The sequence below is a fragment of the Manis pentadactyla genome, chromosome 8 (genome assembly GCF_030020395.1).
Source record: "Manis pentadactyla isolate mManPen7 chromosome 8, mManPen7.hap1, whole genome shotgun sequence".
NCBI classification, from domain to species: Eukaryota; Metazoa; Chordata; class Mammalia; order Pholidota; family Manidae; genus Manis; species Manis pentadactyla.
Window position 1 is genome coordinate 68192344 of NC_080026.1, and position 27804 is coordinate 68220147.

At 51.9% G+C, this 27804-nt stretch overlaps 1 protein-coding gene and 1 long non-coding RNA gene across 3 annotated transcripts in view; both read right to left on the reverse strand.

Annotated features, from left to right (window-relative positions):
* The window catches only part of CDHR1 (cadherin related family member 1), a 31210-nt gene extending 19589 nt beyond the window's left edge, over positions 1 to 11621 (reverse strand). Inside the window, exons 1-10 of one of the 2 annotated variants that reach the window (XM_036883958.2) lie at positions 11157 to 11621; positions 10561 to 10656; positions 9457 to 9602; positions 8589 to 8639; positions 7303 to 7392; positions 5987 to 6073; positions 4623 to 4739; positions 3414 to 3557; positions 1589 to 1667; positions 249 to 349 (exon numbers count right to left, since the gene is read on the reverse strand). In XM_036883958.2, coding sequence (XP_036739853.2) covers positions 249 to 349; positions 1589 to 1667; positions 3414 to 3557; positions 4623 to 4739; positions 5987 to 6073; positions 7303 to 7392; positions 8589 to 8639; positions 9457 to 9602; positions 10561 to 10656; positions 11157 to 11211 — 966 coding nt within the window. In that variant the 5' untranslated portion in view covers positions 11212 to 11621. The remainder of the gene's footprint in view (positions 1 to 248; positions 350 to 1588; positions 1668 to 3413; positions 3558 to 4622; positions 4740 to 5986; positions 6074 to 7302; positions 7393 to 8588; positions 8640 to 9456; positions 9603 to 10560; positions 10657 to 11156) is intronic. The other variant, XM_036883957.2, reaches the window with a different exon arrangement.
* A 7098-nt stretch (positions 11622 to 18719) lies between these two features.
* LOC118911667 (uncharacterized) lies at positions 18720 to 27021 on the reverse strand. The gene is made up of 3 exons (XR_005024530.2): positions 26865 to 27021; positions 25080 to 25169; positions 18720 to 19660 (listed from the first exon to the last, which is right to left on the reverse strand). It is a non-coding gene; the product is annotated as an uncharacterized LOC118911667 (long non-coding RNA).
* Positions 27022 to 27804: the final 783 nt, after the last annotated feature.

The following is a 27804-nucleotide window of genomic DNA, read 5'->3' on the forward strand; positions in this document are numbered from 1 at the left end:
CTGTCACCTCTTTCACCTTCCCGAGTGCTCTGTTCCCTTGGCGAATGAGACTCCACTTTCTGCAGGTTCCTCCCCACCTCACTGATCTCTCCTGTGTCTCTGTCACCTGTGTCCCCCTGCTCCTCACTCCTAGCCCTGGATGTTCCCACAGCTGTGTTTCCTGGCCAATGGCTCCTCTCTCCTACAGCCATCCTTTGGGTGATCTCATTTCCTCCCAAGTGGGGAAGGTCAAGCTAGAGGCAATGTACCTGTACATGCAGCTCATACACATCTCTCCGGAGCTGGACAGGGCTCTGGGTGATGGAGATGGCTCCAGACGTCTCATTAATTTCAAAGGCTCCATCACTCCCTGTCAAGAAATGCACCCTGCAGTTCCACGTGTGGCCACAAGGGGATGAGGGGAGCCGCTTGGGTAGGGTGCCATATGTTCCTCTGCATTATCTCATTGAAGTCTCTGCTATAGGATGTAATTCTATTATCTGTGTCTTGCCAGTAAGGAAACTGAGTGTCAGGGGGGGCTAAGTAACTTCTGTAAAGTTGCTCAGTGAGTGCAGAGCTGGGACTTAAACTCACTTCTGTCTGGCTCCCAGGTTCCACAGTACTTTGCTTCTCGCATGCCTAGTGTGTGTGCAGACACATCACATGCTTGTGATGGAAGGAGAAAGGGCGAAAGAAAGACACAGAGGGAGGGAGATATGGAAGGGGAGAGAGATGAGAAAAGGGAAGGGGGGAGGGAGGGAAGAAAGAGGAGAGAGGGAGATGAAAGAGGGTGAAGAGGGGGAGCAGGAGAGAGAGGAGATGGGGAGGGGTAGGTGCTCAGTAACTGTACATGGTTCAGGGGTGGACGGGAGGGAAGGCAGTCAAGGGTCTGTGCGCCCTGGGAAAGGAGCCTGCGGGTGACGGTGGGTGTGTCTGTGCATGTGTGAGCCTCTGAAGGCCGCGTGTGCACCAGACACATTCTCAGGATGTGGTTGGGGGAAGCCACGGGGTCTGAGAGAATGTGGACAAGTGCATGCTGGGATCATGCCCTAGACATCATGGTCCCACAGAGAGGCCTGGCTCACAGGGACCAGCTACTGAGGGCTGAAGAGCATGTGCAGCTGCTGGGCTGTGGAAAGAGCACACACTTAGAGCCAGCAGACCTAGGTCCAAACCCCATGGGAGCTTGGGTTGCCCATTTAGTTTCTCTGAGCCTCAGTTTTCTTGTCCTTAAACAGGGCCAGTATTAGGGAAATGCTGTATATCGTTGCACTTAATTCATTTAATTCAACTGTGTGTCTAGGCCAAAGCAACAGCAATTTAAGGAGTATGAGAAACGCTGTCACCCCTTCCCATCAAGGAGCATATGTCTAGGGTGAAGGGAACAGGCACGGGCACCACCGGTGGCACCCTCAATCCTGCCCCTTGATGCTTCCCCCCTGTTGCTGGACATAATGACAAGCAGGGCTGGAGTACTTGTCTAAGGGAGACTTGCTGCCTCTTGTAGGGACCCAGCCTCTTCACTCCAGACACGTGTATCACTGGCCCCCTGGGACCCAGAGGCTGCAGCCCCGCGATAAGCCTATCCCCAAAGCTGCCCCAGACTCACCATTCACAAGGCTGTAGAGAATGTGGTTGGGTTTTCCCCTATCTCCATCCATGGCGACCACAGTCAGTACCTCTGAGCCCTGGGGGAAATGGAAGCAGCTGCCTGAGGCTGATGGATGCTGCTGGGGCTCCCCCCTCCCCAGACACTGCCCCCAACACAGAGAGAGATGCTGCCTCTGCCCAAGAAAAGAGCCAGGCCTCTGTGTGGCCCCACCCATGCTCTGCAGGGAGATCGCAGCACCCACCGGCTCCCAGGGCTGGATGGAAGCCTGGGCCCCAGGGGCACTCAGGCCCCTGCCTAGGTCTCCTCCCCACATGTCCTAGTCTCCTTTCCCACACGCCACACTCAGCCTGCACCCCTGCTGCCCCAGCCCTCCAGCATCACTCCCACTCCCTCACTGACCTTTTACCTTCAGAGGTACACTGAGGGGAGGGGAGGGACAGCTGGGCACAGAGAGGTCCAGTACCAAGTCCAGGAGCTAGACTTTATCCTGTGGACCTGTGGTGCCACAACTAGAGCAGCCCTGCTCCCCTCAGGCCTGCTACCCCTTCTAAGCTCCTCACTCAGGCCTTCTCCCTTGCATGCCCACACTCAGGGCTGCTTCCAGACTGTTCAGGTGCTGCCCCTCCCTTCAGCATCTCTTTTTGCCCCTCGCTCCTCAGCAGGACAGCCTGGGCCCTGCTGTCCCATCCTGTGGTCCCCAACGGCAGCCCAGCATGTCACTCTCCAGCGCTCTGTGCTTGCCTCCACCACTCACTGCCTGCTCCTGGTGAGGTGGCATGTTAGCTTGGGCCCAGCACAGGACTTCCTCAGTTAGTGTTTTCATTGTTTTATGAAGTCGGGAATAATAAGAAACCAGTGAGGTGAAAATTGAGAATGCAATTCAATTCCACAGAGAGTTCCTGTGCTGTGGCCGTGTGAGGTCTGGCTCTGGCAGGGAGCTCATGGTCTGGCTGGGGGTGCACATAAATGCATAAATACATGGTGCAGCCCAAGGAGGGGCATGCTCAGGGAGGAGGGGTGTGCATGGTGTGGGAGCAGTGGAGGGCACCCTGCCTCAACCAAAGATGCCAGGGAAAATGGTGCCTGGGCTGCACTGAGAAGGGAAGGGAAGCTTTGGGCCAAGGGTTAGGGCAGAGTGGTGTACAGGGATGGTACATAGAGGATGGGGAGGCCTCAGGGGTGGACAGAAGGCAAGGCCTCTGCTGCCTGGCTGTGTCGTGGGACCTGCCCTGAGAGGTACAGAGCTGAAATACCCAGGATGGCGATTGCACTGTTGGGGAGGGAAACAGTCTGGCCTCCCAGCTGGGCCTGTGCCTGACAAGGGTTGGGGTGGGTTGGCAGCAAACTGTGAGAAGAGCTATTAGTCTGAGGGATCCCAGGCTATAGGCTTGGAGCTGGGGAGGCACAGAGGAATCCCATCCCCTGGCTAGGAGCAGGAAAGACCTCACTGGAACCAAGGCCATGGGCCAGCTGCAAGCCACTAACTCAGCCCTTTTAAAGGGTTGACATTTGAGGCTGGGCTGGGTGAGAATGAACGAGTGAATAAATGCCTGGCACAGTCTTGGCACCCAGGAGGCACCCACACACCAACACCTTGCTTCTTCTTCCTACACTTCCACTAGCAAAAGGACCTGTTTGTGGCTGGAATACTTGTCTAAGGGAGACTTGCCGCCTCTTGGAGGGACCCAGCCTCTCTACTCCAAACATGTGTATCCCTGGCCCCCTGGGACCCACATGTCCTACAGTCTCCATGTGAGGAGGGCCACTTGAGGCCAAGCCCACTTGTCCCCAGTAGGGGGATCCCACAGCCATGGGCACCCACCGGGAAGGTGTCCTCATACACGTAGCCATAGTAGGGTGTGCCCACAAAGAGAGGGGCCATGTCCTGCACATCCCCCACGTTGACTGTGACCGTGGTGGTGGCTGAGAACACCACGTCAGCCCCTCGCAGCCTCCCTCCACCGTCCTGGGGAAGAATCAGAGAGTGAAGAGAGGTTGGACTCTGGAGCCAGACAGACTCCAGTGGAGCTGGCTCCTGCCATTTACTGGCCCAGAGGCCAGCTGCCATCTCTGAGTTCTGTTTGCTCCTGTGTCACCTGGAGCTAACTGTGTCTCCTAGGAATACTGGGAAAGTTAATGACATGATGCATGAAAGTCCTCAGTCAGTGCCTGGTAGGTGCCTACAAGTGTTCGTTTGGAAATGGGGCTAGTTTTCTCTCCAGAGAAATCATGTTTGACACATGGCAGAGGAGAGAATCAGAGCCAAATTGCCCTCTCCGCCAGGAACTAAGCATCAAACACTTCCTGAGGCCCTACTCAGAGCATGCCTTGGGCCTCCGCCTGAGCGGGGAGAGTGGAGTGTGTGCCCCCTGGGCCCAGACCTCTCGGAGAAATGGCTCACATTACAGGCTGGAGTGGGATGGACTGCAGCCAGTATGCGACCAGCAAGGGCCTTTCTTTTCCTGGGAAAGAAAATACCACCAGGCCTAGCTAGACGCTGGGGTTTCCCATCCTGGGGGAAGAGCGGCCACTGTGGCGGAGCCTGCAGAGTTGCCGCCCCACATCATGCACTTCAGAAACACCAGGAGCTTAGTTCAGCCTCAGAGGTGGGCAGATAAGGAAACTGAGACTCAGAGAGGGTAACTGATCCCACAGAGAAGAGGTGGGTGGGCGAGCCCAGGCAGAGGGTTGGAGGTGCCCAGAGGCCCGGGTGCAGGGCATATGAGGGGGCGCAAGTCTCCAGGCCACGGCCGCCTGGTCCTGCAGGGGGTAACCTGGCCTGCCAGTCTTGTGGGGACGTTTGCCCTCTCCCAGGAGGGAATATGTCTTCTCCAGCCCACAGACACCAGCCTCCCTTGAGGGCAGGACCCAGTCAACAGAAGTTCTGAGCAGCCCCACCCCCAGCACTCCTTCTGCTCTGCAAACTGCTCCCTTTCCATTGCAGGGCCCAATTCAGTCCCAATCCAGGGGCAGCTTCCCCTAACAAAGGCCAGGGAAAGACTAGATGCCCCCCATTCCTCCCTCTCTTTACCTTGGCAACCACTATGAGGAAGTGGGCCCGGGCCTTCTCGTAGTCCAGAGCGCTCCCAGCCCGGAGGCGCAGCACGCCGCTGTGGTGGTCCACGGCAAACTTGGCGGAGTGCATGCTCTGGAAGAGCCGGGGGCAGGCCGGGCCTCAGGGAAGGACCCGGCTGGCCCCAGGACTGCCCCCTCTGATTACGGAAAGGGGTGTTCTCTGTCCTCTGTCACAAGAATTCTGGCCCCAGGGCTGAGGTTCAAACTTCAGGGCATAACCCCCAGGGCCCCTCTGCCTAAGACTCTGGCATCCGCGGCCACACCCTCAGGCCCCTCCAGCAGGGCCTCAGCTTTTCTGCTGCTCAGCTGGAAAACCAGGCCCAACTTTGGGCTAAGCTCTGGCCTGGAGGTTCCAACAGGTAGAAAGGTCAGCGAGTGTTCTAACCTAGAGTTCAAGAACCTGAAAGCGATAGTGTTGAAGAGAGCCCCCAAGGACTTCAAACCCCACCAAGTGACTGTGGGCCAGTCCATGCAGTGCCTGGGGTGGGGACGTGGCGGGTGGAGGGACAGGAGATGATCCTCAACCTGAAGATGGATTACTGAGTCAGGAGCTGTTATCAGAGCTTTACATGTATTTAATCCTCAACCATCCGTGGGGATGTGCTTTTATCTCTCCCATCTTACATGAGAGGAAACTGAGCTGGGAAAATTAGATAACAGGTTGAAGAGGCTCACGAGTGGGAAGTGGTGGGATCTCTCCAGTACGTGGAGCCCAGGGGATGGCACCAGAACCTGAGCTCTTAGCCACTGGCTGTACTGCCTTGAAAATAGTGAGAGCAAGTGACCAAATGTGAAGAGTAAGGTGCAGCTGCCGAAACAGCAGCTGAGTGAAGGACAACAGCTGGCTCCTGAGGGGTCCTGGGAGAAGCAGGAGGGGCAGGGGGGTCTCTGCCTGTGACAAGGTGGCATGGGGTGCGGGGTAGGGGGCGTCGTAGCTGTGCTCCTTCTGAGAGTCACCCCTTCTGCCCTGTTTCCTATTGACAATTCTAGGCCCAGACAGGTTTCTTCTACCCTGTGTGGGTACAAAGCGCCTAGGCCTCCTCCTGGGGAAGGGGTTGGGGGTAGAAAGCTGGGGGTCCTGGAGATCTAGGGGGCAGTATGCAGGCCAGCTGAAGGGATCCAGGATGGGTCCATCAGGGGAAGATAGCTTCTCACGTCTCCACCTAAGCATCCCACCCCTGCGCATCTGTTGTGCCTCCTCTGCCAACCTTTGGGAATAGGTAGAGGTGCTAACCTGAGGGCCTTGATGACAAGGCAGGGGCCATGCAGGTGTCCCCTCTAGCCCAGGCCTCCGGTTCTGTCCTGTGTGCCTTGCCTTACCTGCAGGAAGTAGGTGACACTTCCTCCAGAACCTGTGTCCTTGTCCACTGCATGGACCTTAATGATGCTGCTCCCAGCAGGTGTGTCCTGAGGGGTAACAGCCACAGGGGTCAGTTCTGAGGCAGTGACAGAATGCTCAGGGAACTGGGGGTCAGGGGCGGCCATGGAAAGATAGAGGCAGGGGAATGGAGGGCTAAAAAGAGATGGAAAGGTGGGGATTCACCCAAAAAGCACCCAGCTGGGGAAGGGGCAGCACAGGAGACACGCCAGTCAACATGGGTGCAGGGAAGGAGGAACACACGGACATGTCCCCTGAGTATGGCCTCAAGGACAGAGTGAGAGAAACAGACTCCAAATAGATAAAGTTAAATATGGAATGAGAAAACAGTTAATAAACACAGACATATTCAGCATCACCAGAGATCACATGCACACAACTTGGAGCCAGAATGAAATACTTCTCCTACTGAATTAGCCAACAGTAAAAAATTTGAGTGTCCTGTGTCGTCGGTTAGGGATGGGGAGACAACCCCTCCCTCCTATATCTGTCGGGGGAGAAATGAAATAGGTGCCATTCTGGAAAAGCAATACACAAACACCTCATCTCATTTATGCTTATGACCTAATAATTTCCGATCTTGGACTGTATCATAAGGAAATCATCCTAATTAGAGAAAAGGAACTTTCATGTTCAGAATTTGTTATTTCTTATTTGCTAATTCTTATAACAGCAAAAATTTAAAACATCTTAAATATCCAAACATAAAGGAGCAGGTCAGTAAATGATGGAATACGCACTAAGTGGAAACTATTAAAATAATAGTTACCCAAATTCTATAGTTATTAAGGAAAATGCTAACATTATAAATTAAGTATTAAAAACAGTGTACAGAAAGCCTATGATTAATATAGTCACAACTATGTAAAACAAATGGAAAACAAATCCAATAATCATAAAAGTGACCAGAAAGAAACACCAAACTATAACAAATGTCTCAGGCTAGAGGGATTGAGGGTTATTTTTGAAACTTTTTTTTCTACTTTTCTGCATATTTTACATTTCCAGAATAAACATGCATTATGATTATAGTGGAAAATGGTAAACAAACATTCCTTTGGAATAAGATTGAATGTGTGAAAATATGGCAACAGAGAAAGAGCAGGGAGGGGCAGGCTCTCCAGAGGGCCGTGAGCAATACAGGGGCACTCTTCACTCCCCTGCTGGGTCCCCTTGGCCAGGGGACAGAGTGGCCCCAGAGGAGGACAGGGGTCTGGGGTGGGAGTGCATGGGTTCTGCCTATGGGCCCCTCACTCACCTCAGGAACCTGAACAACATAGGGCTCCTGGATGAACCTGGGCGCCTCATCATTGGCATCAGTCACCAGGATCATGACCTTTTCTGCCACCTGAGAAGGGCAAAGGGAGTTGGGCAAGCAGTGAGACCTCGGTGATAAAGGGACAGTGGCCTTTAATGCCCCTGAGCATCCCTCCTCCTTCCTTCCCTCTTTTATTCATTCATGTAATAAATATTATTCAGCAACTATTTGGTGCTAAGCACTGTGTTCCATCCTGGAGACAGAAGACACAGTCTGATGGTGTGTAGTTTGCAGGATGGTATGGCGGTGGGAAGATCAGCATATAAAAGAACGGTGGTGATATCACTGAGGGTGATCATAGCAGTGTGCTGGGTATCCAGGGCAGGGCCCCTGATGGTCTGACTCCCAGGAACATCACACACACCATGGCCTGGGTACATGCAACCCTGGGAATGTGGGTGCAGAGTCCAGGAGGCCGTCTGCAGAGACCCCAAGAAGAAGCATCTAACCCAGCCTGTGGTGGTGGGCAGCAGGGAGATTTCCAGAGAAGTGGGATTAAGCTCTGCTATGGTTTGTCAGGGGGAGGGAGACAGGTGGAAAAGTGTGCCAGGAAGAAGCAACATGTATAAAGGCAGAGGAGTGAGACGCATGGTGAGTTCAGAGCACGTTAGCAGATTTATTGCTAGATGGTTGGTAGGGTGAATGTGGGAAAAAAGGTGGGCAAGGCAGATGGTGCTGGATGGGGAGGCCCTGCATGCCAGACTGAAGCTGGGGTTTCATCCTGAGGGGAGCAGGGACCAGCCGTTAGTGTTTTCTGAGCTGGGTTGTGGCTGGGTCTGTTCCACAAGGGTGGCTCTGGCTGAACTTTGGAAGTGGATGGAGTCAGGAGCCTGGAGGCAGGGGAGCCCCTGTGATTATGCCTATGCTGGACAGCCCTGATGAAGACTGCGGAGAAGGTGGGGAGGGAGAAGCTGGGGTCTGTGCACCCAGGTGGTCAGCCTGGATGACAAGGTAGAGCCAAGAGCCAGGTCAGGGAAGGCAGGTGGCGAAGCAGGTTGGAAGAGATGCTCCATCAGGAGTGCAGCAGACAGACCTTGCTCTCCCTAGTCCCCCTTCTTCCCCACTAGCCTCACTGGCTCCAGCCCTCCTTTGCAGGCGTATTGTGACAGATTCAGCTGGGTCTCAGCTTGGGTTTGCCAGGGAGCCCCCAGGAGGCTGCAGGAGAAACCGTGGTCAGGCCCAGGGAGCTATATGCTGCCAGGGGACTGGCTTGAGTGTGAACTCACCAGATTCAGGCCGTCGGAAATGCTGATGATGGCTTCAATTTCATCCTCCTTCTGTGAAGCACAGGGACTTGTGAGGGTCCAGAGTCTAATCTACCAGGGGAACCCTGGAGACCTGGCGAAGGGCCGGGTGGCTGAAAACTGCCTCTGACTATGCCTCAAACCTCGTTTCTAAGCTTGGCACATCAGGGGTTATAAGCCCAGAGGGACTGTGCCAGCAGAGAGTGCTCCCCTGCTAGAATGAGGGAGGTGCTGACCCAGTGCACTTGAGGACCCAGGAAGAAGGAAGGTTTATTCCCCCTTTTCCCTTTTCTCCTCCTTATCTCTCCACACCTTCTCCGTATTCCACAGTGTGCAGAGGTCCAGGTCTGCAGGGTGCAAGCCCTCCACAGGACATGGACATGGTGGAACCTCAGGGAGGAAGGGTGTTGAGGCCACCAGGTCCTGGACACACCAGGGAGGGGCAGTGCAGTCACACCTCCACTGCTGTGTCCCCACCACAGTCTCTGAGACCCACCCTTTCCTTTCTCCACCCTGGCCTGAACTGATGGAGTCGCACATGGAGCCAAAGCCAGCAGCAGCCCCACAGCTGAGGTCCAGTTCTGTGGCCATTTAGACCCACCAGCCTAGTGTGGGGTCTCAAAAAGGAAATGTAGCCCATATTCTGTCACCTGAAGGGTCAGATGGGTGGAGAAGGTAGAGTTTTACCAAACTCAGACCCACTCTCTAAACCTCTCTTTCCAGCCCTGCTCTGCTGTCTGAGCTTTCTGTGGCTTAAAGGACCTCTCCAAGGACCATCTGTAGGGCACCTTGCAGCCCACAGAGGTTTGTCTGCATGCCCAGCCACAGTGCTCCTCACACCTTCACATACCTCTCTGTCTAGCTCTTCAACCAGGGTGATGTTTCCAAAATTGGGGTCCACAGAAAAGATACTTCTAGTGCTGGGGTCAAAGCTGATGTGGTAGGAGACAGGGTCTCCCTCAGGGTCTGTCCCATTCAGGGTGTACACATGGGAACCTGGAAGGAGACACAGAAGGGAGACCTAGAATCTGGGACCAGACTTTTCCTAAAAGTGGAAGCTGCATAGAACCAAGTATTCAACTGTTAATAAAGTAGAAGGTCAAGTCAGTACCAAACACACCACCCTGAGCTGAGCATGTGCTGTGGACCTCATCCCAACGGGCTGCTTTCCTCTCTACTCTTCATGACCATGACCGCCGGTGAGATGTTAGCATCAGCCACCTCTCAGGTTGTGATCTATAATATGCATTACAGAGAAGTTACAGGGCTGCTGTGCCTAATTAGCAGTGGGGCCTCTGCAGGGTATAGATTCCTGTCCCAGCAGCCAAGTTTGAGGGTTTCCTGGATTTGGGGTGGGGGGGGGAAGGGAGGAGCTGTTAGAGCAGGAGGGGTGACCCAAGGTGCTGTTCCCATACCCAGGTCTTCAGGGGTTTCTGAGCTGGTGCCCCTGTTACACTGCTGTCCCTTCGCCCAAGGTTCCCAGCCCAGACAGGTGAGAAAGAGAAAATGCAAATCTCTTTCCTCCTCCTCCCTTCTCCCCTCTCTCTTGCATATGCAGGGCGTTGGATGTTCTTGGGCCAGTCCAAAGCCTAAAGCTCTGAGGTTCTGGGAGGGAAGAGGATTTGTTCTAGGTGACACAGAGGGTGAGGGTCAGCTCTGGGGCTAAGTCCTCATGCTGCATACTACTGCCTGCTGTCCGGGGCTCATCCTGCCTCTGGGCCTGCAGCGGGGTCCCCAGGACTGGTCTGGCTTAGGTCTCCATGGCAGCGGTGACCTCCTTTCGGCCACTGCCCGAGGGAATTCAGAGCGCAAACAGGGCGCCTCCGGGAGTGAGCGCAGTCTGGCGCCCGGTGCCTCGATGGGCTCGGGGGAGTCACGGGTTACTCCCGCGTCCAGGGGAACATGGGCTGCCCCTCCGGGAGATCTATGGGGGGCCGGTGCCAGGGCTACTCACCTACAGGGGTGTCCTCTGGGAGGCTGAACAGGGCCATGTTTCCGTTAGTGCTGCCGACCCCGTTGTCGAAGAAGTGGGGGGCGAAGTTGGCCTGGGCTAGGAAAAGAACGGAAGAGAACGACACGAGGAAGGAAAACTTCGCACCAGCGCACGCATCTGGCCCTAGGCCTGGGCAGGCGGGCTCTCACCTTCCCATCCCCAGCACACCGACAGCCTCGGCTGGGAGCCTCGGAGAGGGTCCCTCCCCTCACTCCCCGTGGACTCGGGCTGGGCTGGGGCTTCCCAGGGACGTACATCATCCGGGGCGCTTAGAACTCAGGCAGAGGCCAATCTCAACCATCAAAGAGCAGCCTGGGAACCCGCGCCCAGAGAGGGAGAGTGCCCCGGCCAAAGTCACTGCGGGAGCGGGGACACCCTACCATTCTCCCACGCAGCCATCAGAGCAGCCTGATGAAGAAGCCGAGGGTAGCGGGGATCCTGGCCCCAAATCTGGGGTCCCCAGAGTACCACCCTCTGGAGAAGAACTCCAGGAGTGCCCCTCTACCCAGCGCCCCCCGTCCCGCCTCGGTCCCCCAGCCGGTGCACCGGCTACTCACCCAGGCAGAGGAACAGCAGCCCCAGGGCCAGGGAGGCCCCCGGGCGGTGCCTCATGTCTCCGCGGGCGGGTAGTGCAGCTCTCCGCCGCCGAGGCCGGGCGCAGGAACCAGGAGCATGCCCCGGGCGCGCGAGGAGTGCACGGACTGCAATGGGGGTGGCGGCGGCCGTGGCGGGAGGGGCCGCGGGGCGGGAGGGCCGGGTGTGCGAGGGCGCTGAGCGGCTGACTCCGCTCGGATCTGCGCTGCTGGAGCGCTCCCGCCGCCGCCTAGAGAGACCAGTCGGTGCGCGCCGGGCGGGGCGGGGCGGGCGTAACGGGAGGGCCCCTCTCTCCTCCCAGGACTCCCTCGTCCAGGTCTGGAGCGCGGGAGCCAAGGGGCCCAGGTTCGCAGATGGGAGCACTGTGGAGACCAAGTCCCTTCCCCCAGGTTGCCCTGAGCAGGGTACTGGACACTTGGGGCTTCCGAGGTCCCCAAGTCCTGCGGGGCGCGGGAGGCTGGGCTTCCCTGGAGTTTTCCCTTTTTATGAACTTCCTCCGTGACTTTCAGGGAGCTCACCACTCTCTCTGAGTCAGAGCATTCCAGACTGCGAAACAGTAGCAGGGGAACTACCCAGCGTCAGATTTCTCAAGGGATCTCTTCCTAAAGGAGAAATGAGAGCAAGAGAGAAAAGGGGAAAGGGGTGGCTGCTTGAGAGGACATTGCCCTCCCAGGTTCCAGGCATAGCGCCCCTGAAGCTTTGAGGGTGAGATAGAGACAAAGAGTAGGGAGAGGAACATATGGTGAGGGGTTATCAGGTCCCCTCTCTGGCATCTCAACCCATTCCTGCCCTGCCCCCCAGGACAGACCAATTGTCCTAAAGAGTCTAATCACTAGTCCAATCACTGATGATGGGTACATATGTGTGGTGGGTAACAGTGAGGGCCTTCCAGTCTCCTCAAAGCTGGGAAGCAGAAATAGTCAAGTAGCTGGCTGGTCAGCCTCCTCATCCCCAGTGCCTACTGGGTGCCTTTGGAAGAGCAACAGACCCCCTCAAGCTTGCAAAAAAGGTGAATGGCTTGAAGGCAGATTCGAGCCCTGTCGTGGGACAGACTTCCTAACAGCACTGGCCAACCCAGTATGGACTGCCCCGCGATGGGTGAGCTCCCCATCTCTAGAGGATGTCTACTCAAAGCAAGGTGCTGCTGTAGGGGCCCTGGGTGCTGACAAGAAGCAGGTAAGCTCAGGAGTCTTCCTGGTTGCTGGCAAACTGCCCTGGGCTGCACCCTCCTTCTCTTGCTCTGACACTGGAGGTTGATTGGAGAAGCCTGTTCCCATTCCACTCACAGGGGCACAGTGCAGTCACATCAGGCCTAAGTTTGATCACTCTCCACGATGGCTCTGGGAGGGTGTGTCCACAGATAGAGGAGACCCCCCTGTGAGCTCCCTAGAGAGGGTCCACAGCTGGGGTCTCAACATTCCTCCCTAGGGGACTTCACAGGAGCAGAGCATCCCCCTTCCCCAGGGCCTAAGATTAGTGAGAGTTAGGGATTCAGGACAAGGAGAAGATAGATTAGGGGTCCCAAATCGTTTGGCAATTTTTGGGCCTGATTAAGCCAGAATTCCTCTTGTTGAATCCCCTTGGGCTTGGCCCTTTCACTGGGAAGGTGCACTTTAAATTGCACAGACATTTCTGCGGCTTTGTGTCACAAAATGCTGGGACAAAGCCCAGGCAAGTGCTCCACAAGTCCTGTATAGAAATGAGAAGACTGAGGCTTTCAATCTTGAGCTGGAGGCAGAGCCAGGGTTTCCTGGGGCAAAGGTCTTGTCAGTGTGCTCTCACTGGGTCCTGTTGGACCACCTCCTCATCACACGGCACACGGTTCTGGAGCCTTTGACTTCTCTCTCCATAGTTCACTCAGTCAACAGACTTGTACTGGAAAAGAACAGAGAAGGAGTGCCCCACATGCCGTGTGTGTGTGTGTGTGTGTGTGTGTGTGTGTGTAGGAACTTTCATCCATATATCTCAGTATAACCAGCATAGCCTGTCCTGGTTTGATTGTCCCTGCTTTAGAAAGGAAGCAGTTAAAGCAAAGAGAGGGTTAGTCACTTGCCCAGGCTCAAATAGCCAGTGAGGGACAGAGACACAATTCACATCCAAAAATTTGGGCTGGCTCCTAAAAAAGTTGCAGCACCCTTCGTGGCAGAGGAAGATGACCGTGAATCTACTGAAGCTTCAGCTTTGTTCACACATCCATTCTGTAGCCCTAATTTTGTATTTGTAGTTTACATTCTTTTTCTTAAAGAGACCACCCTCTTCAGTTGTACAGGTTCAGATCTGCCACAGTGACTAGCTGTCCTGGTTTGCCTGGGACTGAGAGGGTCTCCAGTGCTGCGGGACTTTGGAAGGTCTGGGGTAAACTGGGAAGAGCTGCTGACCCAAGATCTGCCCCTGTCCTCAAAGTACCTAAGAACCTGGGAAAACAGCAATTCTTCATAGAGTTTCTCACCAGGCCCTGATCTTGACCTTGCAGTGTGGGGGGTCTGGAAGTAACATGGAGGGGCTTGGTTTGTCACAGCTGGGAAGGGCTCACCTGCCCTGAGACATAGAACTTGGCCCTAAGCTACAGACCCTGGGAAGCCTAAGACACTCCAGTCATTGTCCTCTACATGCCCATCACCTTTGCACAGTGAAAAGCACCTTCTCTCCTGGGGCCTCCTCACCATGACACCCTCAGTGAAATGCTAAATTAGGTCATCTCTAGGTCGAGTTCTGACAACTTTTCCTGTGGTAGATCTGCAACAGCTGATCTAGGTGTCAGTGAGTGGCAATTCAAGTGTCAGCAGCCAGCCTTTGTTTTCTAGCTCCATCTGCTGAAATGCCAACCCAGGCTCTTGTGACCTCTTTGTCCATATCTCATCTGAGTGCCCTAACCTGTAGTGCCTTGGCCACTCCCACGCACACACATGCACACAGCTGCCCACAAACACACCAGTCCTAGTCCCATTTGCAGGCCCATTTGTACATACATACATGCATGCCCATCTATGTGTGACTCTGCTTACTCTTCCTTGTGTAAACACATGTGCCCAGCACATGTGCACACACCTGTACCAAGAGATAAGCTGGGCAAAGAGCTCTTCAGGCTCCTGCTATTGCTGAGTATGTGGTGTGGTCAGTGTCTGCTAGTCAGGCTCACCTTCCTAATGACCCTGACCCAGGACGGGGAGAGGACAGGTCTCCAGGGTCCTGCTTCTGCCCCAGCTATCTGAGATGAGACCATCTGGCAGAATGACCTCTGCTCTGGTATTTGGCCTCCTGAGTTGTTCTGTCCAGTTGCTGAGCTCCCACAAACTGATTGCTTATGGGAGGGAAGCCCTGATCCAGGGTGGGATTTCATACTGAGTGTGAAGGCATAGGGTCAGGAGATCCCAGTGGGCCTGGCTGACTGTGAGACCCCACTATCCCAGTCCAGGAGAGGTTCTGAGGATTGTCTTCTGCAGGTCTAAGCTAGGGTGTAACCACCTGGCTGGAAGTTGGGGGCTCCTCCCCACAGCATTGGGCTCAGGTTGGTAGGTCAACTGTGGGCTCATCAGGCAAGGGGAGCCCCGAATAGACACTCTGAAATGCGACCTTCGCCTGCCCCCTTGTTCTGTCCTGGCCAAGTGTAGAGTGGCTGTCTCAGTTCTTTGGCATGGGGATGGGATTCGCCCCTAGTAAATAGGCCCTGCCGTCCACTAGCTGGGAACGCTGCAGCAGTCTGGAGCTGCCACCTGGGACCCAGTACGCATCTGACTGGGTCTGGTCCCACTGGCTCAGTTGCCTAGGCTGTAGTGTGGCCTCTTGGTCATTGTGGCACACACAGGTGCACAGAAGCTCTAGCCCTGTCGTGGCCTGTTTTCACCCAGTAATCTCTTCTGCTATCTCAGCCTGCCACACGGCCAAGCCGAGGAAGAGGCCATACCAAAGAATGTCTTCTCTTCCCGAGTTTTTTTCCCTGCATGCTTCTGCCCCCAAACAGAACTGGCCCCTCCTTGGGATCTCAACAGCACCCTTGAAAGGCTCTGGTGCTGTAATCTGTCTGTTTTTGCTTCTCCCCCAGAGCTCTGTGAAGCATTCAGGAAGAGACTGTTTCACACATAGATTGCTTCAATATCAGTACAAGGCCTGTCACACAGTAGGTCCTCAGTGGCTGGTTGTTGACTGGCTGAATGAATGACTGAATAAATGAATGAATGAATGAATGAATGAAGAAGTATCTGGCAATGTCATAAGACTTGGTTCCTGGTCCTAATCAACTGACCCTCTGCATACTTTTGACATGCTCCTTCCTCCTCCGTCCACCCATAAACTGGAGTAGCCAAGAGGTATAAACTGAAATGCCTGCTGAGCCAGGCAAAAATGGAGATGTGTGAAATGGCTGAGTAAAAGGTGATAGGGAGTGGGGGAGACTATTTATTGCATATGTATATGTTCGTATCCATAGAATATTTAAACATTGAGTTGAACAAGCAAAATGGTTGCATTTTGATGTGGAAAGGACCTTTCCGGCCTGACATCTTGTAATTTAAAATCTCTCACCCTTTGGTTCACACTTTACAAGTCCTGTGGGGCAGTGCAGTTTGGCAGATTAAACAGTAGAAGAGCGAAAGACCTTTTCCAGAGATGGAGTGGTCAATAACCAGTCTGTCAGTTGCCTCTGGAGCAGTCCACATGTGACCAGGCTCTTAGAAAACAGGCAATGTCCCACTGCTGCTTGGGAGACCAGATTAGAGCCCTGGACGCAGCCATGTCCTTGAAGTTGTATAATGCTTCTGAGGCAGAGAAAATGGCTGTGGAGTCAATTGGGGGCATCATGTGTGTAGTTCTGCTTGAAGATTAACCAGCCTCTTCTGGGATCCAGAGAGTGGTTTATCCTGGACACTACCTGGGACAGTTTGTCCAGAAATATGCCCAGAGATGAATCAGCAGGGGAGGTGGGCACACAGGGAAATACAAGTGCATGTGGTGCCCAGCAGGATGTTGGATGATAGCTGGGGATGAAATTGGTCCCAGAGGACCCCATCTTGAGCTGGGGTGGGGAGCAGGGAGCCTGGATCCCTTCAGTCTGGTGGAAGCAGGTCTGTGACTACTCTGGCTTCTATTTCAGAGCCAGGTGCTTCTCACTTTCTTCTTTTCTGTCTCTAAGAGCCCTCTGTGATAGACGGTCTCAGCCTCACTATACAGTTGGGGACCTGACCTCCTAATGTCATACCGTGGGCACATGACAGAGCCTCCATATGTGCCCAAGCCTGTCTGTGAAACTTGTGCTGTCAGCTACACCAGGGGGCCACCCAGTCAGGCAGTGTGAGACCCTTCAGTTGCCACAGACACTGTACACTTTCTCTAATGACACCACTGTGACCTGCCCACATGTCTAGATTCTTCAAGGGGTCAATCAGGGCAACATAAGAATTCCAGGCCTATACAGTGAATGAAATTTCAGATGACTGGAATCCTCATATGGTCCTCAATAGCTTTGAACAGCCTTATTCACAAGATTTTCCTTGGCTACTCAATCTACCCTTTGAGGGTCAAGTCCTTCCATCAAGTTTAAAAGCCTGTGTTACAAGTTCAGGAGGTGACATCTCACAGGTGAGCATGTGGGAAGGAAAGCTTGGGGTATTTGGCCAGCCTCTCACTCTGTGTGGGCGTCTCTGCTTGGGGATGGGTCTCAGGCTTTCCCTCAGTCCTCAGAGGAGGGGCAGGTGGGGCAGGGGTGGGGTCCTCAGCTCCCTTTTGTGCCTCCCACCTTAGGCTTTCTGAGGGGCTGGCGTCCCTGGAAGGCCCCTTTGGGTCACCACCCATCCCACCCGAGGTTGGTCTCTTTACAGCACCATCTCTTGCTAGCCAGGGGCTCAGAGCTGGGGGCAATGTTTTCCTGCTCTGCAGAGATAGAATCCTCCTTTTCCCAAGGGCCAGGCTGTCTCTTCTTTTTATTTGTGTGCATTAAATGATTAGTCTTCCCTACTGCACCCCTCAGAGAAGCTGAGGTTTCTGGGGCTTAAGCTTTCCTGAGCATGACTCAGTTCAGTAACCAGACACACGGCCTTTGAATTGTTCCTCCAAGTTGACTATCTTTTCTGGGGGACAAGGGGGTGGGGAGGCAAAGGGTGAGGGACAAATTTCTGGAATGGCCAGTTCCTGCATTGCTGGTAGGTGAGGGGTCCGCCCTGCCAAGGCAGCTCCTGGTAGGAGTCCAAGAGCACAGTGAACATGAATGTTCACCGTGGATTTGTCCCCACAGCCCAGTCAGCTACCGGGTCTGCAAAACCTTCCCACTGCTTTGCAGAAACCACTAATCCTTCTGGGCCTAGCTCACTGCCCTGTCATGGTCCCAGCTCATTCCACCTCCTCATAACTTCCCTGCCTACCTGCATTCTCTCCTGCTTACAAATGTCTCTGACTCTTCATCGTCGTCATGATAAACTATAAACATCCGATGCCATCCGAGGTCATCCCAGGCCCCAGAATGAGTCCGCCACCTCCCCTTTGTCCCTTGATCTTGCTGTCCAGTTGCTGAATTTGCCTCAAATCTTCCTGCTTGGCCCTGCTGCACCCCTACTTGACCTCAACACAGACAGACACACACACACACACACACACACACACACACACACACACACACACACACACACCTGCTCCAGCTGGAACTGCCCCATAACTCAGGACAAGAGTCTGCTCTTCTTCCGACTCCCTTTCCTGTGCTGGGCCCTCATTTCTACCTCAGTGCTCAGAACTCTATGGAGCAGTGATTGCTTCTCAGCCCTCAAGGACTGTGTTTGTTCATCTTTGAGCCTCAGAACCTAGCACAGCCTGGCCACTGCCCACCCCAGGGGTAGATGAGTGGGTGAGTGAGTCCATGAAAGGAAGTTTCAGCTTCTGAAAGGAAGGGTGAGGACTGGCCTGTGATGAGGTAAGGACTCAGGCCTTCCGGGGGGCCACTGTCCCCAGAGCCCTGTGTCAGAGAAGCTCTGCCCATCAGCCTTGTACCCAGTGGGCCTGGCCGCCTCAGATGTGGCTGTGAGTGTGTGGGGTGGGTCTCACTTCACTGGGATTTCAGATTAGCAGGGAGCTTACTAAGAGATAAGCCTCTTAGACCTGGGCCATCTGTCCCTCTGGGCCACATCTCTGCAGCTCTGCGTTCATTGTGAGCATAAACATTACCCCAGGCAGGGGGGCCGGGAAGGCAGGGACTTCTCTAAACCAAGCCCCTCTGTGTGCCAGGCCTTTTGTGGGCACTTAACCTCTTTCTATGTATGGAGCCTCATGTTAGCCCTCTGAATGGGTCCTGGACTCTTCGTTTTATAGAAAAAAGGACTGACTTGCCAGGTGCACAGAAAATCCTGGGCAGAACTGGGATTTGAGTCCTGGTGTGTCAGACCAAGACCCCCGCTATTGTCACCATTCCTCACTGTCCCTTTTCACCGTTAGACTGTGCTGTGTTGAAAGGGTGCCTGCAGGAGGGGCTCTGGGACACAGGTGTCCTTTAGCAGAAATCTGTGGCTCAGGCCCCATCACTGACTTGCTCAAATAAGGATGTGCCATGCGTTTTGTTAGTTTATTTGTTACTTGTTTGAATGTTCTTTCCTGCAGACTCACATCAGAAAGTTAGGAAAGGTCCCTTCAGGGGCCATTGGACACGGGATGGTTAGTAATGAGCTGTATCTCAGGACAGCTGAGCCTCTGCAGTCCCGGTCAGCTACTATTGGGTGCCTGTCACCCAGCACCCCAGAAGTCTCAGAAGTGTCTGGGTTTGCAGTTGCCACAGGTCACAGGGGAATCTGTTTGACTGTCAGTGCTGGAGAGACCCCGTGGAGATTGAGGCCAGGTGGGCTGAGCCCGGCTCACAATAACTCTGAAGGTTGGTGGCACAACTGGGACCAGGATCTGGAGTTCTGGAACTTTCCCAAGTTCCTTGGTCCCTGAGATGAAGTCCTCCAATATCCCAGCTCACTGCCTTGAAGGTTGAAAGGGGTGAGTGAAGCTGGCTGGTGCCACTGACTAAGGAGCCTATCTTGGATGTTTTTTCTCCCTGGATTTTACATCTTTGAAGCCAACACAAACTCAGAGGGACTAGATTACTCATCCAAGGTCACACAGCAAGACAAGCATTCCAGAGCTTTGACCTCAGAATCCATGTTGTGGTTTTCAGAAGATTCTGGTTCAGGCTTTTCCAAAGGAAAGGCAGTGTGAGCACAGTACAACATGGCAGATGGGAAATGTTGTGTCCAGAGGAGGCTCATGGCTTATGGGCAGAGGCTTCCATGGGCCAGAGCCCTGGGGATCTTTGTCATCAGTCCCAGCCTTGAGGGGAGCATCCTGCAGGAACCAGAGGCTTCTGGGTGCCTCAGGCTCTGGGCATGTGGGTCTCGGTTGAATGGCACCTTGTCCTGGGAACACTATATCTGTGGGAGCGCTCCAGGCACCACCCAGAATCTGGAATCTGGCCTCAGTTTGCAGGGTTTGCAGCTCCTCACATTACGTCCTGGGAAGGGGCAATGGGCAGACAAGACAGGACAAGAGGCAGGGGGCGGGTAAAGTCGCGGGTCGGGAGAGGAGAAAACACAATTAGATTAATTTACTTTATTTATTTATTTATTTATTTATTATTTTGGTATCATTAATGTATAATTACATGAGCAACATTATGGTTACTAGACTCCCCCCGTTAACAAGTCCCCACCACAAACCCCATTACAGTCCGGTTAAGATTCATTTCTAAGCACAAACGTTTCTTTTTATTAAGGTATTATTGATATGAAGATTCCACATGAGCAACATTGTGGTTACTACATTCACACATATTATCAAGTCCTCCCATACCCCACTGCAGTCACTATCCATCAGCATCATAAGATGCCACAAAGTCACTACTTTTCCTCTCTGTAAAGACAAAGACTTTAAAAAAATCAAAGCCAGGATCAGATCTTACCCTCCTTCCTGGAGGACCAGAAAGGCCTTTCATGGCAAACATGACCAGTCCAGGCAATTTCAGTCCCATCAGGGAGAAATCTGATTTACTGGCAGAAGATGGAAAGCTGAAGGCTCCCCTGCTGAACTGGTTCTATCAAGAGCAGAGTCCACTAAAGCTGAGAGGTCTGCGAGGCCTGTTTCTGATGGCCATGGTAAGGGGGTCCACCCCCATGGACTTGCAGGCCCTTGAACCCTACAGGCTCTCTCCTCCCAGACAGCATGTCTCAAGCAATGTATGTCTCTAGCCACGTTTGAATCTTTCGACAAACCAGTCTCATTTATGGGAGGAATAATTCACAAGGAAAAAAAGCCAAACTGCATGCATTAACCTATTCTTCATAGTTTTGTTTTTAGTAGCAGGAAAAAAAAATTCTGGAAACAATCTGACTATCTTACAGTAGAGAAATGGTTAATCAGTAATGCTAACTCATGATGATGGAAATGTTTAATGGTGATGAAACCCTGTGATTACGAAGACTATGTAGCAGCACAAAGGAAAACGCTTATGCTGTAATGTTGATTTAAAAAATTTTTAAGTGAGGTATAATAAAAATAAAACTAGGTAAATATATTTACATAAAAAAGAAATCATAAGTGAGATGGTTATTAAGTTATGGTAATTATATTATTCTTTTTTCACCTTCTGTTTCTAAACTATTACTACATGCAAGGTGGTGTGATAGTTAAGGACACAGAATCTGGAGCCTATTATTTGGATTCAAAGCCCAGCTCTACCACTTACTTACTAGCTGTGTGACCTGCAACAAGTTATTTAACCTCTCTGTGCTTTGGACTCCTCATCTATACAAATGGGAATAGTAATAGTATCTAACTTTTAGGATTACTGTGAGGGTTAAATGAATTAACAGACATAAGTGCTGCACAGTAATTACTACATAACCACTAGCTATACAAAGCAATCTTAATTGTCATAATTCATTCATAGCTTCATGTCTTAATCATAAGTAAGTGCTAATACTGGTGTGGTTTTCTATTTTTTTCTTCCTATTTGAAAGTGCCTTATCTTTCCCTAGTGTTAATCATAGTAATAGACACTATATAAACTACTCTTTTCTAATGTCATGTCATGGGCATTTTCCACCAATATTTCTGATGAAGAACCATGATTTCCTGACCATGGCTTCCCCTCAATGCCCTGTTGTCACCCTCAGACCCTAAGACTCTCTTCTCTGGCTCCTACAATAAATACTGTGGTTGACTAATTGCACATATGGTCACAGTTCTCCACCTCTCCTTTGGAATATGACTTCGCAGCTTCTCCCGTCAAGATATGGGTCTGTTTTCCCGCTCATTGAATCTAGGCTGACTTGGTGACTTGCTTTGGCCAATAGAAGGCAGTGGAGAAGAAGGTGGGCCAGTTCTGAGGCCTCAAGAGGCCTTAAGGGGCTTCCACTCACATAGGTGGAAACCTGCAGCCCCATGTGAGTCAGTCTGGGCTAGCCTGGTAGGGGATGAGAGACCACGTGGAAGAGGGTCCAGCTGCCTAACTGAGCCCATCCTAGACGTACAGACGACTGACCTCCAAACGTGAGAGAGCCCCACCAAGCTCAGCAGAACTGCCTATCCAAGTCTTGGAAGAATAAGTAAGCGCAGTCAAGACAGGATGAACTGTCCAACTGTCCTTTATGTAGACTCATGGAAGATAATAAATGCTTATAGTTTTGGGTCAGTGAAGCTGGGAGCATTTTGTTATGCAGCTATTGCTAACAGATATAATCCTAAGAAGCAGGACCACTGATCTGAGCCCCTCTGATTGGTCCATGGGCAGGATGGGCTAGGCACCCTCTCTACCTCCTGCCTTCCGAGATCATTGCACTGGGTCCTTGTGTCTACACAGGGACCACCCAAAGTTGCCAAAACCCTTAAGTCATTAGACTTGCGATCCTCAATGGGTAATCTTTGTCCCTGCAGAATGGGCAGCTTTCTGGAGACAGGGACAACATTACGGTGGGGGAGGAATCTCTCTGTGTGCCTTCTACCCCTTGTCTCCCACTGTGGGTCAAGTCATTGACTGGGCTTCAAAGCAGGGAGGGTGGCACGGAGTGCTCAGGCTCCAGGCAGTCGGTGGGATGAAGAGGCTCCAGGCACCTTCCTACAAAACCTCCACAGTCTTCCTCAGGAGGATTGTTACTGACAGCTGCAGGACACCTAGAAGGAAGGTGGCCTGACCGAAAGCCGAGGGTCACAGACCTTCCCAGCTGGTGGGGCCCAGACAGCTCTCAGTCTGACCCCAGCTTAAGCCTGATTCCCCTTGAGTGCTAACAGAATCCATAAATTGAATATTCATATCACTGCTATGACAGTGCTGCTGAACAGATTGCTACAAACTTTTCAAGTCCTTTAAAGAAAGCCCTTATAGTAAACTGGTAAACCTGGTAAATTCAGAAAATTGGCTACTCAGCACATTGATTTTTGATGATGGCTTCAAGGAATTGACCCAGAGGTCGGGGCTGCCACTTCCTATGACCCCCGTGGGCCTTGCACAGCACTTACATATAAATCAATGCTCTGGAAAGACACTGTGGATTTAGGAGTAGCAGCTAGCAGCTTGTGTGCACACAGCTGGTCGTCAGCTCAGGGACATCCTTCAGGCAGCCCTACGTTATTTTCCCTTTGCACGGACACTCTTCTATGTTAGTGAACCAGAGTACAAGGCCAAATTCTCAGAGCCTGGCACACCCACCCGCTGCTGTTGACTGCATCGCCCTGAGTGAACCCAGGGTCAGCTGGAAGTGCCTGGGCTAGAAAGCAACAGCTTTAGTTTTCAGTGTGAAATCACTGGCCTCCTGCTTCAGCCACCCTGGCAGGCTCAGGCTTCCTCCATAGCAACAGCAGGGCATGTTTTTACAGGGCACTGTGTGCCAGGCTAATGCCTTGCTTTAGAGTCACCAGCCCGCTGACTCCTCACCATAACCTGGAAAGGTAGATTCTATTACCTTACCCTTTCATGGATGAGGAGACTGAGGCTTAGCTGAGCTGGGTCACCTGTTCAAGGATACCCAGCTAGCAGGTGGTGGAGTTAAGTGTCCAACCCAGATGGTGCCTTCCTTCTAGGAAGTCTGTGGCTCCCTTGGATACAAGCATGTATTATTCATAATCGTGCTGCAGGAAACCTGCTCTGTACCAAGGAGGCAGTGTGTTATAATGGAAAGAGGTGGAAATATCCAGGTTCCTGGCTCTTTCTCAGTTCTTTCCGAACTTCAGTTTCCCAAACTATAAAATGGTTATATTGCTTCCCTGGGATGGTCCTAAGGATTTAAATGAGATTAAATGATATTGACCCAATAAAAGTGTTTGTGCTGTTCTCCTTGTTCTAACTTCTTTGCAAATTTCTGCAATGGAATTAAAAAAACATATATACACTAAAAGAATTCCAGACTTAGCATGGAAACCACGCATCTAAATTAAATGAAGTATTGTGTGACTAACCAAACAGCTGCCCTTGTACTGTACACAAGGAGTTAACCTGGCTGTGTTTGCTATGAACTTTGTGTGCGCACATGCACGTGCACGCCCATCCTGTCCTTAACTTCTCATTTCTTTACTGTTACTGAGCAAGTCTATTCTGGGGAGGGGCTTGGGGAGAGAGGAATGTTTGAGCAGGCCCCGCCCTTCTCCTTGGCAAGTAAGTCTGCCTTCTCTTCCCTAGGTTTTTGCTTTACTAATTTCACAAAAGCACACCCCCACTGCCAGGCTGAGGCCTCAGTGCAGAACAGAGCTGCAGGCGGCCAGTCAGTGTGCTCACCCTTCACCGTGCCTGGGTGGCTGCCTCACGCTTGGTGCAGTGTGTGAGAACTGGTTATTTTTACCCAGCCCCAGCTGGGTGCGATAGCAGTTTGGAAGAAGGGGCTGCCAGCTTCTTCGTAGAGGCGGCCTGAGGCTGAGCCTGGCAGTCTCCCTCCCCTCCCTTCCCTTCCCTTCCCTTCACACCCAAGCTTCCCTCAGTGCTCAAGACTCTTGGGAGGTGGGAGCAGGGTGGAGGCTCTGGTCATGGCCTCCCTGGGTCACAGCCTCCTCACAGGGCTCAGACCCCTGAGAGGGGGCCTTAGCCTGAGGAAATGGTGGGCAAGAGCCCTGGGTTTCTGTCAGGCCTGGCTGGCTTTATGTTCTGTGGCATTTCCGGGGGGCATTCTGCCTTCTCCAGGCTCTGGAACCCACCTACCAAAGGCCAGCAGAGGTCCAGCAGTCCTAACCTTGCCCTGGGGCCAGGCCACTTCCATGTGGTAACCTGTGCCAGCCTGGTGTCACAGTACTGGGAGCTGGGTGCCTGCATCCTTGGGCCTGTCTTCCTCACCGCCTACGGCCCCCGGGTCTTGTGGGAGAGGCAGCCTTGTGCCTCCAGGCCTCACCTTGTCAAGGAGTCCAGTTCTACACCTGCAGCCTAATGCCTTTTAGTCTCTCTAGACCTGTGTACCCCATTCACCAGCTGATACCTGCCTCATGTGCCAGCACCCAAGACCAGCCCTGCCTTGGTTCATCACCCTAAGAGCACCTCCCAATTCCCCAACCCCTCTGTCTCCTATGCCACCCTCTTGCCCATCTCAGGCCTCTGTGTCTGCTGCTTCCCCAGCCAGCACCACTCCCCACCATACTCCTTGACTTTTTTCAGGTCCATAAATGTCACCTCCTCTAATGACTCCCACCCAGAGTCGGGGTGGGTGTTCTACATACCATTTTCTAATTGCATCCTGTTCTTTCACTTGACACAACTTATTCAGTTCAAAATGATTAATATGCTGCTTTTTGGGGAGTTCAGATTCTCCCAAGAGACTGGAAGCTCCATGAGACAGAGATGGCATCTGCCTGTGGCGCCTCCACTCTGGCCAGGCACAGGCTGGTCCAGAAACACTACCTTTCCCACAGCCTCCCCACAGTCTCTCCTTACCATCTGGGTCGGAGACCATGCTTACCTTTCTGGGTCGTTGGGAGAAGCCTAGGAACTTGGGAACAGCAGGGCCTACCTTTCAAGTGTTTGGTGGGATGCCCAGAATGCCTTCTCCCTGCGGGCAGACAGAGGGGCAGGGACCCTTCCTTAGTACACTTGAGGATGCCATGGGGTCAGTCTGTGCAATAAAGACTTGAGTGAGCTTCTGCTTCCAAGGCCCTGGGTTCAGGAATATTTATTCAAAGAAACTCAGGTTGGGCCAGGCTATGAGAGGAGCCAGGGAAACAGGAGGCTTGAGGTGATTTATTTTTCAGAAATAACAAAGTCAATGTGTGGAGATACTCTGTCCTTAGAATATGTCTTCCTCATGTTTCTGTCTGAGAAACAATTCAGAACAGTCACTCAGAAGTGTCTATGTCCTTTGACACAGTAATTCTCCCTTGGCAATCAAGCCTAAGAAAATAATCCTAAATATAGGAAATGTTCTATGTACACATAGGCTTTTTACCACATACTTAATATAGTGCAAAGTTGTGAACAATCTAGATGTTTAAGCACATAAATTCATCATAGCATATTCACTCAATGGCATATTATATCTAAAAATATTAGTTAAATAATAACATTTTGTAGAATCTGCTAGAGATACTCCTAAATGGGTAGGAAACTTTATGGGGAAAGGTATTCATCTTTTGAATAAGCATTGGCATTAAGCAACTCTAACTCATCCAAAAATAGAGGTCTGATAAATTGCATTGCTATAGACTGTGTTTATGAGGAATTCTGATCACTGTTTTCCACATTCTATATGCAGCAAAGCAATGTTCATTGCAGAAATTTTAGAAAATAAATACTTCCTATAACCTACTGCTCAGAGGTGATTGCTGTTGACATTCTGGTGTAAATGCTTCCAGAATAATGTTAGTCATAAGCATTTTTGGTGATTATATTAATACAGTGATAAATAAAAAGATACAATATTGAACATATAGAGATTTATCAATTACAAAAAGCACTTGCATGCAATACTGAAAAGAAATAAAATACTGAACATAGCTATTCTTGAGTCATGAAATAGGGGTGTTTCCACCCCACATATATATACATACATGTGTGCATATATATGTCTATATCCCCAACTCCAGTAAGTGTTAAAATAATCATTAACTGCTAAAATAAAAAATAAAAGTAGGCAATTTCTAGAGGGTTAGACAAGAGAAAAAGTTCAAAATACTCAACTATCTGAATCAATAAAGGCATAAGAGGTAAATATTCCTATGCACAGAAGTACAAGGACCATCTCCTCTACTTCTAAACACACAGTGACCCCCTCCATCCCACATTCATCCCATCTGCTGCCAGCATTTACTGTGCATGCACTTTGAGGATGTTCAGACTCAGATAGTCTGCTAACTAATCTGTTCATTCATCAACACCAATTCACTGCACTCCAAGCACGGTACTAGCATAACACAGTGGCTCCAGAATCTCTAGCTAGGTAGGGCTCAGGAGCAAGAATCAATCCAGCTAGAGGTTGCGTGTTTGCATGGTAACCACGCTGCTTTTACTTAGCTTGTGTGTGTGTTTGGGGAGTGGGTGGAGCTTCTGGGGCCAAAAGCCCCCCAACCACCCCTTGGTGCTGCCACTGTAGGTAGAGGTGTCACCCAGGTTGTGAGTAGCACCGTGAGAGCCCGTCTCTCCAGGCCCAGGACTGCTTGCCAGGGCCTGCCAGCAAACATTTCCTGATTCCAACCTTCCCAGACACAGGAATCCCTGCTCAGGGGTCAGCATGCTGGCAGAGAGCCCCTACCTTCCACGGATAGGAGGGAGAAGCAGAGAAGCAAGATGCAAAGCAGGCTGGAGAGGACAAGAAACCTCATGGCGGGATGGCTGGAACTCATGTCCTTGGGAGGCAGCTGTGTGGCAGAAGTCCTCTCTTGGGATAAACTCAGGCACTTACAGAGTGACAGAGGGAGGTGTTTCCCAATGGGCAGGGCACCAGCAACCTTGGAATTTTCATAAAGGGTAGAGTCAGCCCCTCCCAAGAGGAAAAAACCCCAGCTGTTTGAGAAGTTGAGAAGATTTCTGAACTGTAACACACAGAGCTGTAAATGCCCAGCTCTGGGAGCTCCCAGCACACGCCTTAGTGGTCAGAGAAGTAAAGAGCCACTTTCCAGAGTTGAATGTTAACTTATAGTGTCAGTAATAACTCCAGCGAATACAGGTCTTCCTGCTCATTCCTGTTATGTATGTTGTTAGCAGCACCCTAAGAGCCTGTCTATGGGAGAAAGACCATAAAAATTTGCAAGCCTCAGTGAATAGTCTCAAGCAATGGGTGAAATGCATGGAGCAGACAGCCTGGAATTAATACAAACTGGTTTTGAATCCTTGCTCTGCCACATATCAGCAGCATGACCTTGAACTTACCTTTCAAAGTCTATGGGTCTCCTTCCCATTTGTGAAATGGACACTGCTACCTCTCTCACAGCCTGAATGAGGACATGTGTGAGAAGCTATGTGCTGTAATGAGGATGATGCTGATATAGCTGTAAGATGGTGGGGCTGCAGCCGGATCTTGATGGGTGTTTAAGACAAAACAAAAGGGTACTTCAGGTACAGGATCACTGAGCCCAGGTGCACAGGAGAACACCCTACAAGGGCAGACAGGGGGAAGCATCTGCCAGTAGTTGCAGGATGCCCAGTCTTCCCCCAGTCACTGGACACATTCTATGGAGGCCCTGTGCTTGGCC